Source organism: Heteronotia binoei, unplaced genomic scaffold (genome assembly GCF_032191835.1).
Source record: "Heteronotia binoei isolate CCM8104 ecotype False Entrance Well unplaced genomic scaffold, APGP_CSIRO_Hbin_v1 ptg000861l, whole genome shotgun sequence".
Taxonomy (NCBI): Eukaryota; Metazoa; Chordata; class Lepidosauria; order Squamata; family Gekkonidae; genus Heteronotia; species Heteronotia binoei.
In genome coordinates, this window is record NW_026800114.1 from 55,374 (window position 1) to 83,165 (window position 27,792).

At 49.2% G+C, this 27,792-nt stretch overlaps 1 protein-coding gene across 1 annotated transcript in view; it reads left to right on the top strand.

Annotated features, from left to right (window-relative positions):
- The window catches only part of LOC132590848 (uncharacterized protein K02A2.6-like), a 68,553-nt gene that overhangs the window by 12,188 nt on the left and 28,573 nt on the right, over positions 1-27,792 (top strand). The window contains exons 2-5 of the mRNA XM_060263780.1: positions 22,659-23,288; positions 23,361-23,524; positions 24,113-25,090; positions 25,193-25,331. Of these exons, the coding sequence (XP_060119763.1) occupies positions 22,659-23,288; positions 23,361-23,524; positions 24,113-25,090; positions 25,193-25,331 (1,911 nt within the window). The remainder of the gene's footprint in view (positions 1-22,658; positions 23,289-23,360; positions 23,525-24,112; positions 25,091-25,192; positions 25,332-27,792) is intronic.

Genomic DNA, 27,792 nt, shown 5'->3' on the forward strand with positions numbered 1-27,792 from the left:
CTAAGAGGGCATTATGTTTAGTTTCCTGGGGAAAATAATAGAATTTCTTATATGTGTCAATGCCTTTTTGAATTTTTTTAAAAAAAGTGAAATCATTTTAGAGAAACCCAAAGAAACTTTAATATATAATCCTTCAGGCAACTGCAAACAATGATAAGTGTTTTGAGTTCTTTTTTTCTCGCATCCGAGCATAGATTCCAGCATGGGTAGCGAACTGGGAACAAACACTCGTAATTAAATTTTAGTACCAGGCCATTCAACTCATCTTTTTAATGGATCGAATCCGTTCCCTTTCACCGAATCTGTTTTTATAAGAATGTTAAATCAGACTGGAATAGTTTAACTTACCAGGAAGCTCTGAAGCAGACTAGGTGATCAGTCTTGACCGGGCTGCTACTTTAGTTTGAGCAAGATGTGTATGTTTCACTCTTGCCCAAGGTTTCCCTCCTCAGGAGTCTCTTCCTTCATATATTAGATCTCTAAAAACACCTAGACGGTTTTCGCACACAGCTCACCTCGCAGTCACAATCCTGTTCCCTCCACAGCGTCTGGTTGGATTTCCCACCATCTGCGCCGAAGTTACAGGAAGTGCCGCAGCTTTTGCGTAGCAAACGTAAACCACTAAAACCCAGTTTACATTTGCTACGCAAAAGCTGCGGCACTTCCTGTAACTCCCGCGCAGATGGTGGGAAATCTGACAGATGCTGCAGAGGGAACAGGATTGTGACTGCGAGGTAAGCTGTGTGCGAAAACGGTCCTAGTCATAGACAAGCTTTCACTCTTGCTAGGCTTAATTCTTTTCCCACTGCTGAGCTGATAAGTTGTTTTTCTGAAGTCCCATACTTGGATTGCTTATGGAATTGTGAGTCTGCAGCTGTAGAAACACTTGGCCGTCTTCTATTGTTTTGTCATCAGTGGTCAATTCCCGGATCAATTTGGATAACTCCCGTTCTTACCAAACACCAATTATCAACTGGACTTTGGGGTGGTCCCCTATTTATCAAAGATTTCAGGTTTTCACGGCTGGTAACATCATTAGGGTTTGTAGAATCTTTCGGGCTCAAGTGCCGTGTTCTACTGGAGAAAGTTTTTCTTCCAGACGTTTCATTCTCGGCTACGGAGAACATCCTCAGTGGCATTGCAGTCGGAGCAGGCGCTCTGACCTTATTGGCTGCTGTGCATTGAGTCTGTGAACTCAATGCACATTGAGTCTGTGCACTCAATGCACAGCAGCCAAGAAGGTCTGAGCGCCTGCTCCGGCTGCAACGCCACTGAGGATGTTCTCCGTAGCCGAGAACGAAATGTCTGGAAGAAAAACTTTCTCCAGTAGAACACGGCACTTGAGCCCGAAAGATTCTACAAACCCTAATGATCCCCTATTTGTTGGCAGATATTAATCCTGAAACCACCTATTTGATTACAATTTTTTTAATTATAATTTTATCTGTAAAACGACAAAAATCTGGATTGATCCGATTGTAGCAGACACTGGTATATATTCAGCTAATGTGACAATTTTAGATTTACTTAACTGAATGATAGGTTTTATTAGAAATTCCTGTTTTAATATTCTATTTACTTCTTAGATTTGAATATTTTGACTGTAACCTTTGAATTCTGTCAATTTTGTGAGTAATGCTGTATATCTATGTATGTATGTTTGACAACTGATACATTCTGGTTGAGCTTGAGACTTTTGGTCATAGAAGCTAATAAAGGAAATGGAAATGGAATGTTAAATAGTGAGTTCAGCCAGCTCTCATTCAACACAACTCTATTAGCAAGAACAATCACAAGGAAACACAGGCAACACGGCAAACAATATACAGTTTCCTACCTAAATGCAGAACTTTACACTTAAATCAATAAAATGAATTTTAATAGGGATAAATGTAAAGTTCTGCATTTAGGTAAGAAAAATCCAATGCATGGTTATGGGATGGGGGAGACTTGTCTTAGCAGTAGTATGTGCGAAAAGGATCTAGGGGTCTTAGTGGACCATACACTGAACATGAGTCAACAGTGTGATGCGGTGGCTAAAAAGGCAAATGCAATCTTGGGCTGTATCAGCAGTAGTGCAGTGATGTGATGGCATCGCTTTACTCTGCTCTAGTAAGACCTCACCTGGAGTATTGTGTTCAGTTTTGGGCACCACATTTTAAGAAGGATATAGACAAGCTGGAACGGGTCCAGAGGAGGGTGATGAAGATGGCGAGGGGTCTGGAGACCAAGTCCTATGAGGAAAGGCTGAAGGCGCTGGGCATGTTTAGCCTGGAGAGGAGGCGGCTGAGAGGTGATATGATCACCATCTTCAAGTACTTTAAGGGCTGTCATCTAGAGGATGTTGTGGAATTGTTTTCTGTGGCCCAGAAGGTAGGGCCAGAACCAATGGGTTGAAATTAAATCAAAAGCGTTTCCGGCTCAACATCAGGAAGAACTTCCTGACCGTTAGAGCGATTTCTCAGTGGAACAGGCTTCCTCGGGAGGTGGTAGGCTCTCCTTCCTTGGAGGTTTTTAAACAGAGGCTAGATAGCCATCTGACAGCAATGAAGATCCTGTGAATTTGGGGGGAGGTATTTGTGAGTTTCCTGCATTGTGCAGGGGGTTGGACTCGATGACCCTGGGGGTCCCTTCCAGCTCTATGATTCTATGATGCTAAATGTTTAAAAAAGAAAGCACAAAAAATTTCTTGTGAGCTCCTGCCCAAAATGAGGCCTGGTGGTGACCATCAGAACACATTTTACTGGATCAGTATATGTAGTGACAAAAAACAGAAGATACTGTTTCCAGGCTTGGCTTCTTGGCTTCCAAGATACAAAGGAGATCAATTGAAAGGGATGGGCTGACCATTAAGAGGGACTAACACATAACCCACTTGCAGCATGACCCACTTTTGGACTCCCATCCCCTACGTTGGGAACCCCTGGGCCATTCTGTCCTCTTTAACCAATTCTTGCTCATCTTCCAGAAGAAGATTTCAAAGCAAACGAAGATAGCTTGATAACTCATGGTGCCTCACACGACATTATCTTAAAGATTTTCAGCTCTATGTTCAGTTGGGTTTGTTTTTTGCTCCTACTGGCTAGAGCGGTTTCCTCTAATGGCTGGAGAAATGGAACATTACACCATTTAACGGTGTGGGTCGTATTAATCACCGCGGAATTCTTTTAATGTCTTGGAAGTAACTGTCAAACTGGACATACTGAATCTATTTAAACTAAAGCGTGCCATTTTTTATCTACAGTGATCTTTAATTCACATAAAAGGGTCAAGAAAATGTGATTAAGTGACAGTTTTAAAATGTACTATAATATTAAATAGCTTGATTAAGTGACAACTATAAAATGTAATACAATATTAAGTATCTGGCTACGTCCCAAAAGAACTTTAAAGTATTTTAAATGGTTTGGGAATTTTCTAGCCCATTAGGAGTTGCCAAAGAATTTTTTTTTTAAATAAATAAAAACATGAGAATCCAGGATATTTTTACTTCCAGTAGCACCTTAAAGACTAACAAGATTGGTGGCAACTTTCGTGAGTCAAAGCTCACTTCTTCAGGCACGGCTGTATCTGAGCAGTTCTTCATGAAAGCTCATACCCCGCCACCAATATTGTTAGTCTTTAAGGTGCTACTGGAAGTGAAAATATTCTGGATCCTCGAGTTTTTATTTATTAAAAAAAAAAATCTTTTGCAATTCCTAATGGGCTAGAAAGAGAGCCCCATGGTGCAGAATGGTAAGCTGCAGTCCATGCTCTGCTCACGACCTGAGTTCGATCCTGTCGGAAGCTGGGTTCAGGTAGCTGGCTCAAGGTTGACTTAGCCTTCCATCTTCTGAAGTTGGTAAAATGAGCACCCAGCTCACTGGGGGTCAATTTGCTGAGAGCCAGTTTGGTGTAGTGGTTAAGCGTGAGGACTCTCATCCGGGAGAACCAGGTTTGATTCCCCACTCCTCCACTTGCAGCTGCTGGAATGGCCTTGGGTCAGCCAGAGCTCTCTTATCTGGGAGAACCGGCTTTGATTCCCCACTCCTCCACTTGCACCTTCTGGAATGGCCTTGGGTTAGCCATCTTCGTCGCCCTCCTTTGGGCCCGTTCCAGCTTGTCTATATCCTTCTTAAAATGTGGTGCCCCAAACTGAACACAAGACTCCAGGGGTGTTTTCGCACTGACCTTAATCAGCAGCGACGCCCCTCTTCACCGCGCAGGATCGGCGCGGATTTCGCACTAATTGCCACGGAGCACCCGGAAGAGCCGGAAAGTCCCGCGGCTTTTGCGGCGCATATGGAAACTGGTTTTTGGCAGTTTCCGTTTGCGCCGCAAAAGCCGCGGGACTTTCTGGCTCTTCGGGGTGCTCCGCGGCAATTAGTGCGAAATCCGCGCCGATCCTGCGCGGTGAAGAGGGGCGTCGCTTCTGATTAAGGTCAGTGCGAAAACGCCCCAGGTGAGGTCTTACTAGAGCAGAGTAAAGCGATACCATCACTTCACTTCATTCGGACATTATACTTTTGTTGATACAGTCCAAAAGTGCATTTGGGCAATTTATTATACAGTTTGCTTTTAAAGTTTGGCCCTTTCATTGCATATTAACCTTTTAGGTTTTTAACTCCAATTTTTGGGTTAAGTTTCTTTCCCCCTCTCTGCTTTTTTCCTATCAGGTCAGGGCGAGAGAGAAGCCTGATCAAAATTAATATTCTCTGTCGCAAGTGACCAACTAATCTGATCATGTAGGCGAGAGCCAGTTTGGTGTAGTGGTTATCTTATCTGGGAGAATCTGGTCTGCTTCCCCACTCCTCCACTTAGAGCTTCTGGAATGGTCTTGGGTCAGCCATAGCTCTCATAGGAATTCTCCTTGAAAGGGCAGCTTCTGGGAAAACTCTCTCAGCCCAACCCAACTCATAGGGTGTCTTTTGTGAGGGAAGAAGATGAAGGAGATGATAACCTGCTCTGAGACTGATTCAGAGAGAAGGGCGGGATCTAAATCTATGGTCTTCTTCTTTTTCTTGGTGTAAAGATAGCATGGCTTCTACAGGAAAGACGTGTAGACAGGGCTTATCTTGAAGCAGGAACTCTTTTGCATATTAGGCCACACACCCCTGATGTAGCCAGTCCTCCAAGAGCTTACAGTAGGCCCAGTACTAAGAGCCCTGTAAGCCTCTGGAGGATTGGATATGTCAGGGGCGTGTGGTCTAATATGCAAAAGAGCTCATGCTACAAAAAAAGCCCTGTCTTTGCATATTAGGCCACACACCCCTGGTGTAGCCAATCATAAGAACGTAAGAGAAGCCATGTTGAATCAGGCCAATGGCCCATCCAGCCAACACTCTGTGTCACATAAGAACATAAGAGAAGCCATGCTGGATCAGGCCAATGGCCCATCCAGTCCAACACTCTGTGTCACATAAGAACATAAGAGAAGCCATGCTGGATCAGGCCAATGGCCCATCCAGTCCAACACGCTGTGTCACATAAGAACACAAGAGAAGCCATGCTGGATCAGGCCAATGGCCCATCCAGTCCAACACTCTGTGTCACATAAGAACACAAGAGAAGCCATGTTGGATCAGGCCAATGGCCCATCCAGTCCAACACTCTGAGTCACATAAGAACACAAGAGAAGCCATGCTGGATCAGGCCAATGGCCCATCCAGTCCAACACTCTGTGTCACATAAGAACATAAGAGAAGCCATGCTGGATCAGGCCCATGGCCCATCCATTTCAACACTCTGTGTCACATAAGAACATAAGAGAAGCCATGCTGGATCAGGCCAATGGCCCATCCGGTCCAACACTCTGTGTCACATAAGAACATAAGAGAAGCCATGCTGGATCAGGCCAATGGCCCATCCAGTCCAACACTCTGTGTCACATAAGAACATAAGAGAAGCCATGTTGGATCAGGCCAATGGCCCATCCAGTCCAACACTCTGTGTCACATAAGAACACAAGAGAAGCCATGCTGGATCAGGCCCATGGCCCATCCAGTTCAACACTCTGTGTCACATAAGAACATAAGAGAAGCCATGCTGGATCAGGCCAATGGCCCATCCGGTCCAACACTCTGTGTCACATAAGAACATAAGAGAAGCCATGTTGGATCAGGCCAATGGCCCATCCAGTCCAACACTCTGTGTCACATAAGAACACAAGAGAAGCCATGCTGGATCAGGCCCATGGCCCATCCAGTTCAACACTCTGTGTCACATAAGAACATAAGAGAAGCCATGCTGGATCAGGCCAATGGCCCATGCGGTCCAACACTCTGTGTCACATAAGAACATAAGAGAAGCCATGTTGGATCAGGCCAATGGCCCATCCAGTCCAAAACTCTGTGTCACATAAGAACATAAGAGAAGCCATGTTGGATCAGGCCAATGGCCCATCCAGTCCAACACTCTTTACTAAGAGCCCTGTGAGCTCTTGGAGGATTGACTACAACAAGGGTGTGTGCCCTAATATGCAAAGAAGTTCCTGCTACAAAAAAGCCCTGTCTGTAGATATGTGCTCTTCTTTGCAGATCAACAAGGACAGAGAGGACACAAAGGGCGCAGAAAGAGAAGGAGGAGTCATAGAGAAGCTCCCAGATTAAGACAAAGGGAGCTGTTCCATTCATTAAGGAGATAACACATATACATCGTTAGAGCAGTGTAGCGCCCCATGACATCCAGGCACGATGAGTCGCCCTACTAGTCCGAAACGATCCGTCTCGGCAGAAGGCAGCTTCGTGTGTTTGCGGGATACGAGCCGTTGCCATTATTTATTATTCCTTGAAGAGCCTGCCATATGCTAGATGCTGCACATTAATGACGGCAATTATTGTATCTAATAGTAAGCCGGGTGGCTTCTGTCAATCAGAAAAGCAGCAAAAGCAGTGCCACTACTGACGGGTTAGGATTTCGGCCTAAAGATGTGCAGAGGAATCCGATTGTGTGGGGAAAGAAAAGGCAAAATAGAATGATGAGGACCGGACGTGCCCCAGGCGATGTGCAAATGGTTGAGCTGAAATCCTGGCCACAACATATGAACATATGAAGCTGCCTTCTACTGAATCAGACCCTCGGTCCATCAAAGTCAGTATTGTCTTCTCAGACTGGCAGCGGCTCTCCAGGGTCTCAAGCTGAGGTTTTTCACACCTATTTGCCTGGACCCTTTTTTGGAGATGTCAGGGATTGAACCTGGGACCTGCTGCTTCCCAAACAGATGCTCTACCCCTGAGCCACCGTCTATCCCCACTTTTACTGCTTTTACTATTCCATCACTGGTTCTTAAATCTGTCCCATTTTTGCATTCTGGGCCACTGCCTGCCAGCTATGCGTGGCTCTGCTCAGTGTGCCGGATTCCTCGTCTGATGAAGTGTGCTTAGAGAGCACACAAAACATTACGTTCCGAATAAAACTAAGTGGGTCTTAAAGGTGAAGTAATGGGATAAAACAGCCAATATCCCTGTTTGACCACAGCCCACCAGCTATATGTAGCCCAGCTCGCTGTACCTGATTCCTCGCCTGATGAAGTGTGCTTGGAGCACCTGAAAGCTTATATCCTGCATAAAACTTTGCTGGTCTTAAAGATGCACTTGACTCCTGCTTTGTTGTATAAAAAGGGGTCCAGCAATGGTTATTGCCAATAATGGTTTAATACAAAAGGTAAAGGTAGTACTGCAAGAAGATCCAATCAGTCAGTCCTCAGGGAAATCAACCCTGACTGTTCCCTGGGAGGTCAGATGCTGAAGCTGAAGCTCAAAGACTTTGGGCATCAAGTGAGAAGGGAGCACTCCCTGGAGAAGACCCTGATGCTGGGAAAGACAGAAGGCGAAAGAAGAAGAGGACGGCAAAAGAGGAGATGGCTGGACAACGTTACTGATGTGACTAACATGAAATCAACCCAGACTGTTCCCTGGAAGGTCAGATGCTGAAACTGAAGCTCAAATACTTTGGCCACCAAATGAGAAGGGAGCACTCACTGGAGAAGACCCGGGTGCTGGGAAAGACAGACAGCACAAGAAGAAGGGGACAGCAAAAGATGAGATGGCTGGACAGTGTCACTGATGTCACTAACATGAATTTGAGCAGATCTCAGAGGATGGTGGAAGACAGGAGGGCCTGGTGTGACTTGGTCCATGGGGTCGCAAAGAGTCGGACTCGACTGTGCGACTGAACAACAAAGGTAGTCCCCTGTGTAAGCACCAGTTGTTTCCAACTCTGGGGTGACATTGCACCAAGATGTTTTCACGGCAGACTTTTTACAGGGTGCTTTGCCATTGCCTTCCCCAGTCATCTACACTTTCTCCCCAGCAACATGGGTACTTATTTTACTGACCTCAGAAGGATGGAAGGCTGAGTCAGCCTTGAGCTGGCTACCTGAACCCAGCTTCTGCCGGGATCAAACTCAGTTTGTGAGCAGAGCTTGAACTGCAGCACTGCAGCTTTACCACTATGTTCCATGGGACTCTGGCTTAATAGAACTTCCATTTTAAATGGCAGTTGTGAAGATCACAGGAGAGTTTGTCTACTGTGCTTTCATTGTAGGCTTTCCAAGGGCACGAGGTTGGTCTCAGCTTGCCACTTACGAAGTTCTGTTGAGGAATCTTTTGGAGATGTTCCTCGTCCCCTGCTCCTGCTCAACGGCGTAGCAGAGAGGAGAATGGGAGGGATGCCTCTGATTGACTATCATTTCCTGTTTTGGAACAGGATGTGGTTTCCTGATGCTCTAGGAATTTTTTTTAAAAAAACTCTATGGTTCTTGCCATAGAGATTTTGAAAAATCCTAGAATGTCATGTCACCTCCTGCTCCGAAACAGGAAGTGACTACAGGTGCCAGCTCCAGGTTGGGAAATGCCTGGAAAATGGAGGTGGAGCCTGAGGAGAGTGGAGTTTGGGGAGGGAGAGACTTCAGTGGAGCATAATGCCATAGAGTTCACCTTCCAAAACAGCCATTTTCTCCAGGTGAACTGATCTCTGTCACCTGGAGATAAGTTGTAATAGTGGGAGATCTCTGACTACCACCTGGAGGATAGCAGCCCTAGAAAGTGACATTGCAGAAGTCTCTACCCCACTCTCAATATCCCCAGGGATTGCAAGTCAAGGGTTGGAAACCCTAGGATGACCACTGTTGGGAAACAGGGCATCCGACCAGGTGGATTGTTATCTGCTTGATCATAACTCTTCCGAGGTTCAGCTCCTGTTTACATTGCCTTTGTGTGAATTGTTGTGTGAATTGCCTTTTGGACAGACTCTGGAAGAAAGAGCCAATACTGAGCTTGTACATTCCCAGAGGAACTCTGCAGATCCAAAGTTGGTACTTTCCATCCATTTCTATTCTGTCAGTGGTGACTGTTCCTTTACAAAGTGAATACCCACAAAAGACCATTGATTTTTTTTTTGATGCATTTTCAAAAGTCTAGGCTTCTCACTGTGGAGCTGTTCCTCAATGAATTGAGGTTGAACAATTCTTCCCCCCTGCCCCACATCCAACATTTACTTAATTGAGATTTCATAAGAACGTAAGAGGAGCCATGTTGGATCAAGCCAATGGCCCATCCAGTCCAACTAGGTGCCATCAGGAGGTCCGCCAGTGGGGCCAGGACACTAGGAGACCTCCCCAGGGCTTTTTTTGTAGAAAAAGCCCAGCGGGAACTCATTTGCATATTAGGTCACATACCCTGACATCACCATTGTTTCATATAGAGCTTTTTGTGGAAAAAGCCCAGCAGGAACATATTGGCTTATTAGGCCACACCCCTTGATGCCAAGCCAGCTGGAACTCTGTTCATGTGCATTCCTGCTCAAAAAAAGCCCTGCACCTCCTACTGTTGCCCTCCAAGAACACAGAGCATCACTGCTCCAGACATAAGAGAAGCCATGTTGGATCAGGCCAATGGCCCATCCAGTCCAACCCTCTGTGTCACACAGTGGCCAAAAAAACAGGTGCCATCAGGAGGTCCATCAGTGGGGCCAGGATACTAGAAGACCTCCCCGGGGATTTTTTTGTAGAAAAGGCCCAGCAGGAACACATTTGCATATTAGGCCACACCCCCTGATGCCATGCCAGCTGGAACTCTGTTCATGTACGTTCCTGCTCAAAAAAAGCCCTGGACCTCCCACTGTTGCCCTCCAAGAACACAGAGCATCACTGCTCCAGACATAATATAAGAGAAGCCATGTTGGATCAGGCCAATGACCCATCCAGTCCAACACTCTGTGTCAAACAGTGGCCAAAAACCCACGTGCCATCAGGAGGTCCATCAGTTGAGCCAGGACACTAGAAGCCTTCCACTGTTGCCCCTCCCAAGCACCAAGAATACAGAGCATCACTGCCCCAGACATAAGAACATAAAAGAAGCCATGTTGGATCAGGCCAATGGCCCATCCAGTCCAACACTCTGTGTCACACAGTAGCTAAAAACCCAGGAGGTCCACCAGTGGGGCCAGGACACTAGAAGCCCTCCCACTGTTGTCCCCCCTAAGCACCAGAAATAGAAACGTTTCAAAAATGCAACACTCATCCAAATATAACCCTTGCGTAGAACTTCCTGATTCTTGTTCAACTTCCTAGCAGGAGGACTGTCCCATCTAACTCCATGGGTGTCTTTTCCGCCGCCACCCCCTCCCATGCTGCAGACCATGCGAAGTGCGCAGACATCTCTGATTATCAGGAGAAAGAAAACGCAATTTCCAAAGGCATGGTGCTCCCCCCCCCATTTTTTTTGCAATATAATCTCAAACATATCCAAGGGCAGGCATTGGTGCCTTGCTGTGAATCCTGGACCCCTGCCACCGAAATCTGTTTTTTCCCCTCTACTGAAACTTGAAATGGTACCCCTGACTGATGTTTGTTAGTGCTTTAATACTTCGAAAGCCTCCATTATGCACATGTTATGGGATTGTTGTCAAAGTGCGCCTTCTTGGCAGAACGCCTATAAATACACTAACATCATTTGGGGGACCATCTGCGTCCCCCCCCTTCTTTTATTCATGTTTGTTTTCCAGTTATATAGGCGCTTTTTAAGACCCAACGTCATTGGCCTTCGTACAACCTTTCCAGAAGTGAAAGCATTGAAAACGCTGAGGGCTTTTTTTGTAGCAGGAGCTCCTTTGCATATTAGGCCACACACCCCTGATGTCGCCAATCCTCCTGGAGCTTCCAGTAGGCCCTGTACGAAGAGCCCTGTAAGCCAGGGTGGAATTCTAGCAGAAACTCCTTTGCATATTAGGCCACACACCCCTGATGTCGCCAGTCCTCCTGGAGCTCACAGTAGGTCCTGTAAGAAGAGCCCTGTAAGCTCTTGGAGGACTGGCGACATCAGGGGTGTGGAGCCTAATATGCAAAGGAGGTCCTGCTACAAAAAAAAAAAAAAAGCCCGGTCTTTGCATATTAGGCCACACACCTCTGATGTAGCCAATCCTCCTGGAGCTTACAGTAGGCCCTGTACTAAAAGCCTTGTAAGCTCCAGGAGGATTGGCTGCATCAGGGGCATGTGTTCTAATATGCAAAGGCCCATGGCCCATACAAAAAAGCCCTGCCTTTGCATATTTGGCCACACACCCCTGATGTAGCCAATCTTCCTGGAGCTTAAAGTAGGCCCTGTACGAAGAGCCCTGTAAGCTCCAGGAGGATTGGCTACATCAGGGGTGGAATTCCAGCAGGAGCTCCTTTGCATATTAGGCCACACACCCCTGATGTAGCCAATCCTCCGGGAGCTTACAGTAGGCCCTGTACTAAGAGCCCTATAAGCTCCTAGAGGATTGGCTGCATCAGGAGCATGTGGTCTAATATGCAAAGGAATTCCTGCTACAAGAAAGCCCTGTCTTTGCATATTTGGCCACACACCCCTGATGTAGCCAATCCTCCTGGAACTTACAGTAGACTGTAAGAAGAGCCCTGTAAGCTCTTGGAGAATTGGCTACATCAGGGGTGTGTGGCCTAATATGCAAAGGCGTTCCTGCTATCAAAAAAAGCCTTCAGCGTTATAAATGCTTCCACTCCTGGAAAGGTTGTATAAAGGCCGGCTCTGCTACTAGGCAAACTAGGCAATTGCCTAGGGTGCCCCCCCCATGTGACTCAGTGATGTTGTCCGTGCAGGAAAAAGCACTAGAAGTTCGCTTTGCCGAGGGTGCCAGACAGTCTAAGGCCGGCCCTGCTTAAACTAGCTCAGTCTCATGAGATCTTAGAAGCTAAGCAGGGTTGGCCCAGGTTAGTACTTGGATGGGAGGCCACCAAGGACGTCCAGGGTTGCTTTGCAGGTGGTGAGAAATCATCTCTGCCTTGACCTGGACAACCCAAGACAGTCTGTTCTCATCAGATCTTGGAACATAACATAAGAACATAAGAGAAGCCATGCTGGATCAGGCCCATGGCCCATCCAGTCCAACACTCTGTGTCACATAAGAACAGAAGAGAAGCCATGTTGGATCAGGCCAATGGCCCATCCAGTCCAACACTCTGTGTCACATAAGAACAGAAGAGAAGCCATGTTGGATCAGGCCAATGGCCCATCCAGTCCGACACTCTGTGTCACATAAGAACATAAGAGCAGCCATGCTGGATCAGGCCAATGGTGTCAAGTCTGTGCATAACTCTGGCTCAGGCAGAGCATTCTGGGAAAGAACCAAAGTATATTCAAGTGCTGCTAGCTTAAACTCTGACCGACCCCCTCCCTTTTGTTATGTAGTATTGCTTTGGGAAATGGGAGAGTGTGAAGCGATAATCGGTGCCTTCTCAGGCTAGAGGCAATGTAGGAGTCAGGAGTCTGCCTTGTTCAAGGCCAACGAGCCTGGGAATGAAATTGTAACATATATGTGTGAATGTGCCCTGCATAGTGCCCCTCCCTCAGGAATCCTTTTGATGTATCCCTTATTTATTTATTTATTCCGTAACTTATATCCCGCCCTTCCCACAAGTGGCTCAGGGCGGCTTACAACAAACAATAAAACAATAAAATCGGAACAAATTAATACATTTATATTCAAACATTTAAAACCTAAAAACCTTAAAATTTTACATTTTACATTAAAACTGTACAGTATAATCACAAAACTTATAGCTTTATACCTACTGTATGGACTTCAGTCTTTCAATACTGGCATTGCCACAAGTACCAGACTTTAATAAACTAGTTACTTTTATCAACAAGGACTCGTTATTGAATCTGCAGACTTGACAAATGGCCCATCCAGTCCAACATTCTGTGTCACATAAGAACACAAGAGAAGCCATGTTGGATCAGGCAATGGCCCATCCAGTCCAACACTCTGTGTCACATAAGAACACAAGAGAAGCCATGTTGGATCAGGCCAATGGCCCATCCAGTCCAACACTCTGTGTCACATAAGAGAAGCCATGTTGGATCAGGCCAATGGCCCATCCAGTCCAACACTCTGAGTCACATAAGAGAAGCCATGTTGGATCAGGCCAATGGCCCATCCGGTCCAACATTCTGTGTCACATAAGAACATAAGAGAAGCCATGTTGGATCAGGCCAATGGCCCATCCAGTCCAGCATTCTGTGTCACATAAGAGAAGCCATGTTGGATCAGGCCAGTGGCCCATCCAGTCCAACACTCTGTGTCACATAAGAGAAGCCCTGTTGGATCAGGCCAATGGCCCATCCAGTCCAACACTCTGTGTCACATAAGAACATAAGAGAAGCCTTGTTGGATCAGGCCAATGGCCCATCCAGTCCAACACTCTGTGTCACATAAGAACATAAGAGAAGCCCTGTTGGATCAGGCCAATGGCCCATCCAGTCCAACACTGTGTGTCACATAAGAACATAAGAGAAGCCATGTTGGATCAGGCCAATGGCCCATCCAGTCCAACATTCTGTGTCACATAAGAGCATAAGAGAAGCCATGTTGGATCAGGCCAATGGCCCATCCAGTCCAACACTCTGTGTCACACAGTGGCCAAAAATCCCAAGTGTCATCAAGAGGTCAACCAGTGGAGCTAGAAGCCTTTCCACTGGCACCCCACAAACACATGAATTCAGAACATCACTGCCTCAGACAGAGAGTTCCAACAGTAAGCTGTGGCTAAAGCTGAAGCTTCCTCACTGAACATTGATATGGTCTCCTTGCTACATGCTGGCCCATTCGGGGGTCCTATTTGGAGTAGCAGTGACTGATTTTGACTACTATCATCTGTCTTTCTCTGCTTAGCCAGGGACCAGGTTTTTGAAATGGTCACCATCTGAACTTTTAATTCACAAAGTAATTGTCTGGGGTTTTTTTATGTTTTGAGAGAAGTCATTGAAAAACACAACCCTAAGGTTATAGTAACACAATTCCTAATTATTATAACCAGGGATGGAATTCTAGCAGGAGTTCCTTTGCATATTAGGCCACACACCCGATGTAGCCAATCCCCCAAGAGCTTACAAAGGCTCTTTTTTTGTAAGCTTTTGAAGGATTGGCTGCATCATAGGGTGTGTGGGCTAATATGCAAAGGAGCTCCTGCTAGAATTCCAACTCTGATTATAACAATAGACAAATAATAAAGAGAAACAAGTCCCTAACAGAAGTCCATGCAGAATTGGTTCCTGAGGAATTCAATGAGGACGTTTTCTTCTTGATGTAACAAATTCCTTCAGCATAAACCAAGAAACAATATTCCCTGGAACTCCCTGTGCAGGTCGTGGACGTCTGCTGCACCTCTTTCAAAGTCTTTTTCAACAGGGGAGATTCCACTGTGCTTACAAACAGTCAATATCATCAACTCTAGGCAAAGCTCATAGGGACCCGACGTCTCTATGATTTGCCTATTGTCATAATACATTAGTAATTGTGTCACTATAATCTTAGGGTTTTTGTGTTTTTCTATGCTTTTATGTTTTGGCTAGTTGTTTTAGAACTTAGGCAGCTATTTTCTCCCTGATGTGACCCATCCTGAGCACATTCTTGGGAAGGGCAGAATAGAAATGTGAAATAAATAAATACATACATACAGGCCTCGGATTCAGCGGGAGCTCACAGGAGCACAGCTCCTGAACCTTTCTGAGAGTTCCACCTCCTCCTTCCCACCTTGTCCATTGAATAGTAGGTGCAGCTGCATAACAATCCTTGGATGAGCTCCACCACCTATTTTTCTACAAAACGACCCCTGCATAGATACATACATACATTATGCAGAGGCAACCACCTTTGGTTGTCTCCTGTCTTCAACACACTGTGCAGTTGACCTAAGTCAACCATGACTTGACATCAGTTTCCACCACCACCCATGCACCTAGAAGAAGAAGAAGACAGCAGATTTATACCCTGCCCTTCTCTCTGAATCAGAGTCTCAGAGCGATTTACAATTTCCTTTATCTCCTTCCCCCACAACAGACACCCTGTGAGGTGGGTGGGGCTGAGAGAGCTCTCCCAGAAGCTGCCCTTTCAAGGATAACGCCTGCGAGAGCTATGGCTAACCCAAGGCCATTCCAGCAGGTGCAAGTGGAGGAGTGGGGAATCAAACCCGGATCTCCCAGATAAGAGTCCACACACTGAATCAGTACACCAAACAGAAGAGCTTGGCAGTAAAAAGTGAAGCCGCTTTTTGAAAGATGAGAAATTAGCTTCCTTTGCTCCAGTCTACCCTCCCTTTTATTTATTTGTTAAATTTCTCTTAATAGTCCCCAAAAGATGATGTAGCAGGTTTCAGGGTCCCTTGTGCGATGATTGCTCCCTTTCAATGAATTTTTCATCTTCAAGTCGTCTTTGTACAACCCAAAGCGTCGCGACAGACGCAAAGTTGCCCATCAGTTATCTAATGAAGCGAGAGCATAATTAATCAGATCTAACACCTAGGAATAATTGGTGCAGAAATATATTTCCCAAGGTAGCCGCTTTGGGTTTCTTCAGGATGTTGAGTCAACTTGTATTAATCACATCATGAAATTAGCGCCGATTTGTTCTCACGGCTTTCCAATTTATTACAGGTTACCAGCCGATCAGTCAAATTTGCTCTCACAGATAAAGACGAGAGGAATATCAGGCCGGAGATCAGAAATCATGCAGCCGGACAGGGAGAAAAAGGGAAACCAATTCCATTGATGATCAAAGACCTGCTACTCACATGAATAGTGGGACGTGGTGTTGGAAGAACAGAAAACATGGGGGACAAAGTTTGAGTCCAGAGACACCTTTAATACCAACACAGCTATCATATGCAAGCACACTTCTTGGGGAGGGACGGTGGCTCAGTGGTAGAGCATCTGCTTGGCAAACAGAAGGTCCCAGGTTCAATCCCCGGCATCTCCAACTAGGAGGTGTGGCCTAATCACTGGTGGAAGTCTAGCAGGAGCTCCTTTGCATATTAGGCCACACACCCCTGATGTAGCCAATCCTCCTGGAGCTTATAGTAGGCCCTGTATTAAGAACCCTGTAAGCTTTTGGAGGATTGGCTATATCGGGGGGGGGGAGGCATTGGTGTAGAGAGCTAGTTTGGTGTAGTGGTTAAGTGTGCGGACTCTTATCTGGGAGAACCGGGTTTGATTCCCCACTCCTCCACTTGCACCTGCTAGCATGGCCTTGGGTCAGCCATAGCTCTGGCAGAGGTTGTCCTTGAAAGGGCAGCTGCTGTGAGAGCCCTCTCCAGCCCCACCCACCTCACAGGGTGTCTGTTATGTGGGGGGAGGAAGGGAAAGGAGATTGTGAGTTGCTCCGAGACTCTTTGGAGTGGAGGGCGGGATATAAATCCAATATCTTCTTCTTCTTCTTCTTCTTCTTCTTCTTCTTCTTCTTCATTGCCTAATATGCAGAAGAGCTCCTGCTAGAAAAAGACCCCTGGGCACTACACCGAGGACCCACTGTAACTGCTACACCGAACTGCCTCTCTGCATTCCAAAAGAGACCATGGACGGCTTCCTCTTTGGATCAACTGCCAAGTCATCATAGTTCTCTGGGAGATGAACCGAACCATTCCCCAAAAATTATTGCTCTTCTACCCAGGAAACTTAATTACATGCCTTCTGGAGACATGCCCATCTGTTGTGGCGCGAATTGATGGAACCTGCTACTGACGTTGTCATGACTTCACGTGAGCCGTTTCTGTGGTTTATCCCTTGTCCCGGGTTCTTCGCTCGACATTTGACCGAAACAAGCAGTTGATAAACAAGGGGGGCGATAAACCTCCAGATGTTGTCTCAGCGTGCAACCTCGCTTTACGACCTTCTTCTCCATAAACGTATATCTCTGCACCTTTACTCTACGTATGGCACACTGGCGAGCTAGTTAAATCTGGATTTTTATGCAAGGGAAATCTCCCAGCGTATTAGGCCCTCGCGATCCATTCAGAACAGATTCCCTTCCCTCTCCCTCCCTTTCGGGCTGAGCGCTACCGAGGCTTCTCTGTGAGCACATCAATTCCAACATCAAACTGTGGCACAGTGGACACTTTTGGGAAGGAAAGAGGCGAGACGGTTTTCTTCTCCCTGCCCCTCCTTTGGTGTTCAGGAACACAAGACGATTTCTTGACAATCACCGTTTTGAACTCTTCATGAAAGGCAGTGCAAAAAGAAGAGCCTCTTGGGCTGCCTTCACTTTGTGTCTATTGTCTCCTTGGGCCTCTTCTTTAAAACGAGAGGCTGGACTTTCATGTCCTCCGTTGTTTGCTTGCCAAGAGTGGCACCGGCGAGACCGTCATGGAAGGGGCTACCCTGCCAAGTAGACGGTGCCAACCTTTGCGTTCAGAATGCAGAATGAATAGGAGACGAACCGGGCATCAGACTCTCGCTGCTGCTCCTTTTCTGCAAGAAATGAAACAAGCAGATGAGGTTCCATGTGGCCAAGTGCAAAGTAATGCACATTGGGGCCAAAAATCCCAGGTACAAATACGAGTTGATGGGGTGTGAACTGGCAGAGACTGACCAAGAGAGAGATCTTGGGGTCGTGGTAGATAACTCACTGAAAATGTCAAGACAGTGTGCGATTGCAATAAAAAAGGCCAACGCCATGCTGGGAAATATTAGGAAGGGAATTGAAAACAGGTCAGCCAGTAATATAATGCCCCTGTATAAATTGATGGTGCGGTCTCATTTGGAATACTGTGCACAATTCTGGTCACCGCACCTCCAAAAGGATATTATAGCATTGGAAAAAGTGCAGAAAAGGGCAACTAGAATGATTAAAGGTTTGGAACACTTTCCCTATGAAGAAAGGTTAAAACGCTTGGGGTTCTTTAGCTTGGAGAAACGTCGACTGCAGGGTCACATGATAGAGGTTTACAAGATTATGCATGGGATGGAGAAAGTAGTACTTTTCTCTCTTTTCACAATACAAGAACTTGTCAGCATTCCATGAAATTGCTGAACAGTTGGGTTAGAATGGATAAAAGGAAGTCCTTCTTCACCCAAAGGGTGATTAACATGTGGAATTCACTGCCACAGGAGGTGGCGGCAGCTACAGGCATAGCCAGCTTCAAGAGGGGATTGGATAAAAATATGGAGCAGAGGTCCATCAGTGGCTATTAGCCACAACCTATTATTGGAACTCTCTATCTGGGGCAGTGATGCTCTGTATTCTGTGCTTGGGTGGGCACAGTGGAAGGGCTTCTAGCCCCACTGGTGGACCTGCTGATGGCACCTGGGTTTTTTGGCCACTGTGTGACACACAGTGTTGAACTGGATGGGCCATTGGCCTGATCCAACATGGCTTCTCTTATGTTCTTATGTGACACAGTGTGTTGGACTGGATGGGCCATGGGCCTGATCCAACAGGGCTTCTCTTATGTTCTTATGTGACACAGAGTGTTGGACTGGATGGGCCATGGGCCTGATCCAACAGGGCTTCTCTTATGTTCTTCTGTGGCACAGAGTGTTGGACTGGATGGGCCATTGGCCTGATCCAACACGGCTTCTCTTATGTTCTTATGTGACACAGAGTGTTGGACTGGATGGGCCATGGGCCTGATCCAACAGGGCTTCTCTTATGTTCTTATGTGACACAGAGTGTTGAACTGGATGGGCCATTGGCCTGATCCAACATGGCTTCTCTTATGTTCTTAATCTCTTCCATCCAGCTTTAAGGAAAGAGCGGTGGGGTCATATATTTTTCCGTCCTCTGTATACAACAGTGGTGACCAAACTTGCGTAACGTAAGAGCCATACAGAATCAGTATCAGATGTTCGAAAGCCAGGAGTGATGGAAAGCAAACAGGCAGGTAAATAGATGGATGGGTGGGAGAGAAGGAGAGGTGGAAAGAAAGCAGGATGGCTCAGCTCGGAGGAGTGATTTAAAGAGACAAATGCCTTCTCCAAGCTGGCCGACAGGATGGTGGGGGCTTCAAGAACCACACAGTATGTGTGAAAGAGCCACACAATATATGTGAAAGAGCCACATGTGGCTGTTGAGCCACAGTTTGACCACCCCTAGTATACAAGATATGCTAAACGTCTAAACAATATTTGCCTTCTTCAGACTAGCTAAGGCAGGGGTGTCAAGCATGCATCCCGAGGGCCAGATCAGCCCCCCAGGGAGCTCCTATCAGGCTCCCGAGCAACTGGCTGTCATCTGCTTCCTTCTCCCTCTCTCTTGCTTCCTTCTGCAGCTCAACTTGCTTTGCAAGGCTTGCTCAATCGCACAGGAGCAACAGAGCAAAATCTCGATGTTCTCCATTGGCTGAGAAAAGGCGGGGAAGGGGAACTTGCTTTGCCAGGCTCTCTCAATCGCGGAGCTACTGATTCAAGCCTCTCTTCCTTCTGTTGGCTGAGGCTCCTCCCCCTCCTGGTCTCCTGGGAAGGAAGGAAAGAGGCAGAGCTTCTTATGCTCAGTTCCCCGGATCACAAGTGAGCGATACAAAGAAAGCACCTTTAAGACCAATGACTGCTAGTGTTTTAAGAATGTTTTATTTCATTTTTTAAAAATCTTTAACTGTGCTTGTGCCCTTTATAAAGTTTATATCTCTGCATTGCATTTTATGACACCCATGGCTCGACCCGACAAGGTTTCCTTTATGTCAGGTTTGTCCCTCATAATAAATGAGTCTGACACCCCTGAGCTAAGGCATCAGGTTAAATTGTCTCTGTGCGGGTGCCAAGTGCTGCAGAGTCACAGCTGACTTTTGGTGACCCTGCAGGGTTTCCAAAGCAAAAGGACATCGAGTGGTGGCCTGACGCTGCCTGCTTCTGTGCAACAACCCTTGCCTTTCTTGGTGGTCTCCCATCCTTGTACTCATCAGAGTCGAATCTGCTATGCTTCCAAAATCTGATGAGATCATGCTAGCCTGGTCCTTCCAGGTCAAGACAGAGACAAACAGAGGTGGTTTGCCTTTGCTTTCCTCTGCATAGCAACCCTGGACTTCCTTGGTGGTCTCTCATAGAACTACAAATCAGGGCCAGCCTGCTTAGCTTCTGATGAGATCATTGCTAGCCTGGTCCTTCCAGGTCAAGACAGAGACAAACAGATCTAATAAGACTGGGCTAGCCTGATCCATCCAGGTCAAGGCAAGAGGTGTTCAGAGGTGGTTTCCCATTGCCTGCCTCTGCATAGCAACCCTGTACTTCCTTGGTAGTCTCCCATCCATGTACTCACCGGGGCTGACCCTGCTCCGCTTCTGAGATCTGATAAGACTGGGCTAGCCTGGGCCATCCAGGTCAAGGCAAGAGATGTTCAGAGGTGGTTTGCCATTGCCTGCCTTTGCATAGTGACCCTGGACTTCCTTGATGGTCTCCCATCCACATACTCACCAGGGCTGACCCTGCTCAGCTTCTGAGATCTGATAAGACTGGGCTAGCCTGGGCCATCCAGGTCAAGGCAAGAGATGTTCAGATGTGGTTTGCCATTGCCTGCCTCTGCATAGCGACCCTGGAGTTTCTTGGTGGTCTCCCATCCTTGTACTCATCAGAGTCGGATCTGCTATGCTTCCAAAATCTGATGAGATCATGCTAGCCTGGTCCTTCCAGGTCAAGACAGAGACAAACAGAGGTGGTTTGCCATTGCTTTCCTCTGCATAGCAACCCTGGATTTCCTTGGTGGTCTCTCATAGAACTACGAACCAGGGTCAGCCTGCTTAGCTTCTGATGAGATCATGCTAGTCTGGTCCATCCAGGTCAAGACAGAGACAAACAGATCTAATAAGATCTGGGCTAGCCTGGGCCATCCAGGTCAAGGCAAGAGATGTTCAGATGTGGTTTACCATTGCCTGCCTCTGCATAGCGACCCTGGACTTCCTTAGTGATCTTCCATCCATACACTGATCAGGGTTGAACCTGTTTAGCTTCAAAGATCTGATGAGACCACTCTAGTCCAGTCCATCCGTGCCAGGACAGAGACAAACAGAGGTGGTTTGCCATTGCTTGCCTCTGCATAGCAACCCTGGACTTCCTTAGTGATCTTCCATTTATACACTGATCAGGGTTGAACCTGTTTAGCTTCAAAGATCTGATGAGACCTGTTGAGTATCGGACTCTGCACCCGCGCCGCGCAAGCCGGGACGTCCTCGGGTTACCTGGCGCAGCGCGGGAAAAGTCACCGCCAATCAAGACCAAGCGCGGGAAGTTTAACTGGCCAGGATTGGGCTGGCCAGCAGGGGGGTTGATCCGGGGTGCATGTATATATTAGCGGACCCGGCCGCGTGTTCCCCAGTTCTGTAATGTACCAGCGATTAAAGACCAATGCCTTTACCACGTCTCGTCTCCCAGTACATTACACTGGCGACGAGGATGGGATCTAGATAGGTCCGGCCGGAGACGAGGAAGGCGAGAGACCGCAGGATCGGGCAGCCCGCCGCCACCATGGCGAACTCGAGCGTAACGACGGGCCATCTTGCGGAATTCAACCCGGAGCACCCCGAGAGATGGGAGACCTACACCGAAAGGGTCGAGTGCTACCTGCGGGCGAACCTGATCGACGATGACGAGAGAAAGAGAGACGTCCTGCTGAGCATCTGTGGCGAAGAGACCTTCGAGATCGCACGAGGTCTCTCCGCTCCAGCTAAGCTGACGGAGAGGACCTACCGGGAAGTCGTGAGGCTCCTCACGGGCCACTTTTCACCCCAACCGTCCATCGTCGCCCGCCGATTCCTCTTCCACAAGAGGGACCAAAAGTCGGGGGAGACAGCGGCGGTCTACCTGGCGGCCCTTCGACAGATCGCCGGAAATTGCAACTTTGACAAAAGGGACGAAGCCCTGCGGGACCGTTTCGTCTGGGGCCTCCGCGACGAGCGATTGCAGCAGAAGCTCTTCGCGAAGGAGGAGCTAACGCTACAACAAGCCTTCAACGAGGCAACGGCCTTCGAGAGGGCCACCAAGGCGTTCGGCCAGCCACGAGGTGAAGCAGTCCACCAAGGGGAAACGGAGCCAGAAGACCGAACAGAGGAAGAAGCGTTTCAACTCCGGCGGCCCCAAAGAACGGACACAAGGGCCCCCACTAGACAGCGAGCGACGGAGAGGGCCACCGCCACCACCGGTCCCAGGTGCGCCAGCTGCGGCGACCCCCACGAGCGCCGGGACTGCCCGTACCGCAACCTGGACTGCCGCAGCTGCGGAAAGACGGGCCACATCGCTCGGGCTTGCCGGGCCAAGAACAGCCGCCGACAACCATCAGCGCATCACGACTCCCTGGACACCCACACGACGGCATCCACCACTCTGCAGGTATTGAACTTGCCCCTATCGGCCCCAGACAAGGTCAAAATGTCGGTCCTAATCGAGGGCGCCCCCTGCACCATGGAAGTGGACTCGGGTTCCTCCATCTCCATCATTTCGGAGGAAACCCTCAAGAAACTATGCCCCCACCGCCGCCTTCAAACGAGGCCAGCGGACTTCGTACTGAGGGACTTTCAGAAGAACCCAGTACACATCGTGGGGTGGGCCCGGGTGCATGTGGAAAGAAGGGGTTTCAGAGGGCCCCTGGACATCCTAGTGGTCAAGCGCCAACTGACCACACTTCTAGGGTTGGCTTGGTTCAATCCCCTGGGGATCCAGCTGGTGGGGGTGGACCACTTGCAGGCAAGCAATTTCGACGGGGTCTGCCGAGAGTTCCCCGAGGTCTTTGATGGGTCTTTGGGGAGCTATAAGGGTCCGCCCATCACCCTACCGATTGACCCAATGGTCAGGCCCATAAGGCTTAAAGCGAGGCGCGTCCCGTTCGCCCTTAAGCCGAAAATAGAGGCAGAACTGGACCGCCTAACGGCCCAGGGCGTCCTAGAACCGGTAACATACGCGGAATGGGAAACCCCCATAGTAACGCCCGTCAAACCCAATGGGGAGGTGAGGATCTGCGCTGACTACAAGTGCACGATCAATAAGGCGCTACAAGACAACCCCTACCCAGTCCCGGTGGTCAGCCACGTCCTAGCAGCGCTAGCCGGGGCGAAGGTTTTTGGGAAGCTGGACTTAGCACAAGCATACCAGCAACTGCCGGTCGACGCTAAGACAGCGGAGGCGCAGACGATCGTGACCCACAGGGGCGCGTTCAGGGTTAAACGGCTGCAGTTCGGGGTCAGTGTGGCTCCGGGGATATTCCAGAGCATAATGGACTCTCTCCTTAAAGGGATCCCCGGAGTTCAACCCTTCTTTGACGACGTTTTAATCGCCGCCCCCAATGAAGGAGAGTTCTGCTGCCGCCTGCGCGAGGTCCTCAGGCGGTTCCAAGCGGCGGGGCTGAGAGTCAAAAAGGAGAAATGTTTGTTAGGGGTCCCGCGAGTGGAGTTCCTGGGGTTCGCCGTGGACGCGGCGGGGATACACCCGACGGCGGACAAGACCAGGGCCATAGTCCAGGCTCCTGCGCCCAAATGCAAGGCAGAACTACAGAGTTTTTTAGGATTGTTGAACTTTTATCACACGTTCCTACCGCACAAAGCCGCCGTAGCGGAACCGTTGCACCGTTTGCTGGATAAACAGGCCCCGTGGGTCTGGGGCCAACGCCAAGCCGCGGCGTTCCAAGCAGTGAAGGACCTCTTGGTCTCTAACGCGGTACTTCACCACTACGACGAAAACCTACCCCTGATCCTAGCTTGCGACGCCTCCCCCTACGGAGTAGGAGCGGTTTTGGGGCACCAACTCCCGGACGGGAGGGAAGTGCCAGTCGCGTACTATTCACGGACTCTATCTCCAGCGGAGCGGAACTACGCTCAAATTGACAAGGAGGCCTTGGCGATCGTGGCGGGGGTGCACAAGTTCAACGACTACCTCTACGGTAGGCGTTTCACCATCGCCACGGACCACAAGCCGCTCCTGGGCCTCCTAGCTCCAGACCGTCAGACCCCCCAAATCCTATCCCAGAGGGTCCTGAGGTGGAACCAGTTCCTGAACTCCTACACGTATGAACTGGTCCACCGCCCGGGTAAAGCCATGGGACACGCCGATGCCCTCAGCCGCCTGCCGCTCCCCATGACAGAACCGGATCCCGCCCCTGCACATGGGGTAATGCTCATTGAATCGCTCCCCGAGCGCCCCCTGCACGCGGCGGAGGTGGCTCGGGCAACAGGGAGGGACCGCATCCTGGCACGGGTCAGGGACTGGGTGGGGAGGGGGTGGCCATCAGGCAAAGTCGAAGACGCGTTCAGGCCATTCGCGTCCAGGAAGGACGAGCTATCAACCCACAAGGGGTGTGTGCTTTGGGGCAGCCGGGTGGTGGTTCCCCCCCCCTTGCGCAAGCAGGTGCTGGAAGACCTCCACGAGACCCACCCGGGCATCGTGAGGATGAAAGCCCTGGCCCGTAGTTATGTGTGGTGGCCGGGCATGGATGAGGAGATAGAGGGGTGGGTGAGGAGGTGCCAACCCTGCCAAGAATCCCGGCCCGATCCCCCATCAGCCCCGGTCCACAGATGGGAGTCTAACAGGCGACCATGGTCCCGCCTCCACTTAGATTTTGCAGGCCCGTATCAGGGCCAAATCTTTTTTATACTTGTGGATGCCTACACAAAATGGCTGGAGGTGATTCCAGTAGCCTCGACCTCCACAGCAGCAGCCGTCCGGGCACTCAGGAGGGTCCTATGCACGCACGGGATCCCAGACACCCTGGTGACGGATAACGGTACTGCATTCACCTCCCGGGAATTCCGGGAGTTCACGGAGAGGTACCTCATACGACACATAAGATCCGCACCCTTCCATCCGGCCACCAACGGCCAGGCAGAGCGGATGGTGCGGACCACCAAGGAAGCACTGGGGAGAATAGTACAAGGGGATTGGGACCACCGCCTCTCAGCCTTCCTGTTCCACAACAGGATCACCCCAAACCCTATAACGGGATCCAGCCCCGCAGAACTGCTTATGGGGAGGAAACTGACAACACGCCTAGACAGGCTGCACCCCGACCGGGCCCCCGAGGTCCGCGGGTCCCCAGAGGTCCGGGAGGCGGTGCGGGGGTTCTTTCCGGGTGACCCGGTATACGCGAAGAACTTCGCAAGCGGTCCCGAGTGGGTCGCGGGGAGAGTCCTTAGGGTGACAGGTTCCAGGTCATACGAGGTGACCACCGAGGGGGGCCAGGTACTAAGGCGGCACATAGATCAGCTGCGCCGCCGCACCCTACCCGAAGAAACAGAGGAGGTAGGGAATAGGGAACCGCGGGCAACCGAAGGTCCGGAAGGGCGCTCGCCAATACAGGAACTACCCACTTATGACGCCCCCAGAGACACCGAACCAGAGCCGGAGCCTGAAACAGACCCCAACATCCCGCAGCCAGAAGCAGCATCGCCCACAACGGAACCAGCCTCCGCACCAAGAGCGACCCCGAGGAGATCGACACGGGAACGGAGAGCACCGGCGTACCTCCGGGACTATGTGGTTTAAACTAAGGGGGGAGGAGTGTTGAGTATCGGACTCTGCACCCGCGCCGCGCAAGCCGGGACGTCCTCGGGTTACCTGGTGCAGCGCGGGAAAAGTCACCGCCAATCAAGACCAAGCGCGGGAAGTTTAACTGGCCAGGATTGGGCTGGCCAGCAGGGGGGTTGATCCGGGGTGCATGTATATATTAGCGGACCCGGCCGCGTGTTCCCCAGTTCTGTAATGTACCAGCGATTAAAGACCAATGCCTTTACCACGTCTCGTCTCCCAGTACATTACAAGACCACTCTAGTCCGGTCCATCCGTGCCAGGACAGAGACAAACAGAGGTGGTTTGCCATTGCTTGCCTCTGCATAGCAACCCTGGACTTCCTTAGTGATCTTCCATCCATACACTGATCAGGGTTGAACCTGTTTAGCTTCAAAGATCTGATGAGACCACTCTAGTCCGGTCCATCCATGCCAGGACAGAAACAAACAGAGGTAGTTTGCCATTGCTTGCCTCTGCATAGCAACCCTGGACTTCCTTAGTGATCTTCCATCCATACACTGATCAGGGTTGAACCTGTTTAGCTTCAAAGATCTGATGAGACCACTCTAGTCCGGTCCATCCATGCCAGGACAGAGACAAACAGAGGTGGTTTGCCATTGCTTGCCCCTGTATAGCAACCCTGGACTTCCTTGGCAGCCTCCTGTAGAACCACTAACCAGGGCCAAGTCTGCTTAGCTTCCAAAATTAGATGAAATTGCGCTAACCTGGTCCATCCGGGTCAAGACAGAGACAGCATTCTATGACTCTTGGACTGCATTTCCCATGCTCATTTCTCATCAGAGCAGACTTGTAGCCAGAAAACTCTCAGTAGGGGGAGCCACTTGGGTGGGATATGAGGACACAAAAATAGATAAGTAGATAAAAATACATGTGTAGCTTCCACCCCCCCCCCCCAGGGGGACACGACAATCACTTCTGCTCTTTCCAGCACCTTTCTCATGGCTATGGTTTATTCAGCACCAGACCCAATGTCTGGAACAGTAGGAAGAAGACGAAGGACAAGAACCAGAAAAAGAAGAATAACAAGAACAACAACAAGAACAACAAGAAGAACAACAAGAAGAACATAAGAGAAGCCATGTTGGATCAGGCCAACGGCCCATCTAGTCCAACACTGTGTCACACAGTGGCCAAAATACCCAGGTGTTATCAAGAGGTCCATCAGTGGGGTCAGGACACTAGAAGTCCTCACACTGTTGCCCCTCCCAAGAACCAAGAATATAGAACATCACTTGCTCCAGACAGAGAGTTCCAACAATACACTGTGGCTAATAGCCGCTGGTGAAGAAGAAGACATTGGATTTATACCCCGCCCTTCACTCTGAATCTCAAAGTCTCAGAGTAGCTCACAATCTCTTTTACCTTCCTCCCCCACAACAGAGAGGGGGAGAGAGCTCAGAGAGCTCTCACGGAAGCTGCCTTTTCAAGGACAGTTCTGGGAGAGCTATGTCTGACTCAAGGCTATTCCAGAAGGTGCAGGTGAAGGTGTGGGGAATCAAACTCGGTTCTCCCAGATAAGAGTCCACACACTTAACCACTATACCAGGGGTGGCCAACGGTAGCTCTCCAGATGTTTTTTGTCTACAACTTCCATCAGCCCCAGCCATCAGCCATGTTGGCTGGGGCTGATGGGAGTTGTAGGGAAAAAACATCTGGAGAGCTACCGTTGGCCACCCCTGCACTGTACCAAACTGGCTCTCAGGCAGCTGACAGAGGAGAGAAGAAGCCTCCCTCTCTCCCTGGCAGAGGAAAAGGATGATAGGGCATGGGGACGGATTGCAAAAAAAAAAAAGGAAAGTGGTTGTGGGGTGTGGAGAGTAAGCTGGAGGTGTGGCCACGTCCTGCCCCACCATGATGACAGGCCAGCATCAGAGTGGCTTGTTGCTATTACTAATACGCAGAGGTGGAATTCTAGCAGGAGCTCCTTTGTATATTAGGCCACACGCCCCTGATGTAGCCAATCCTCAAAGAGCTTACAAGGCTCTTTTTTGCAAGCTCTTGTAGGATTGGCTACATCAGGGGTGTGTGGCCTAATATGCAA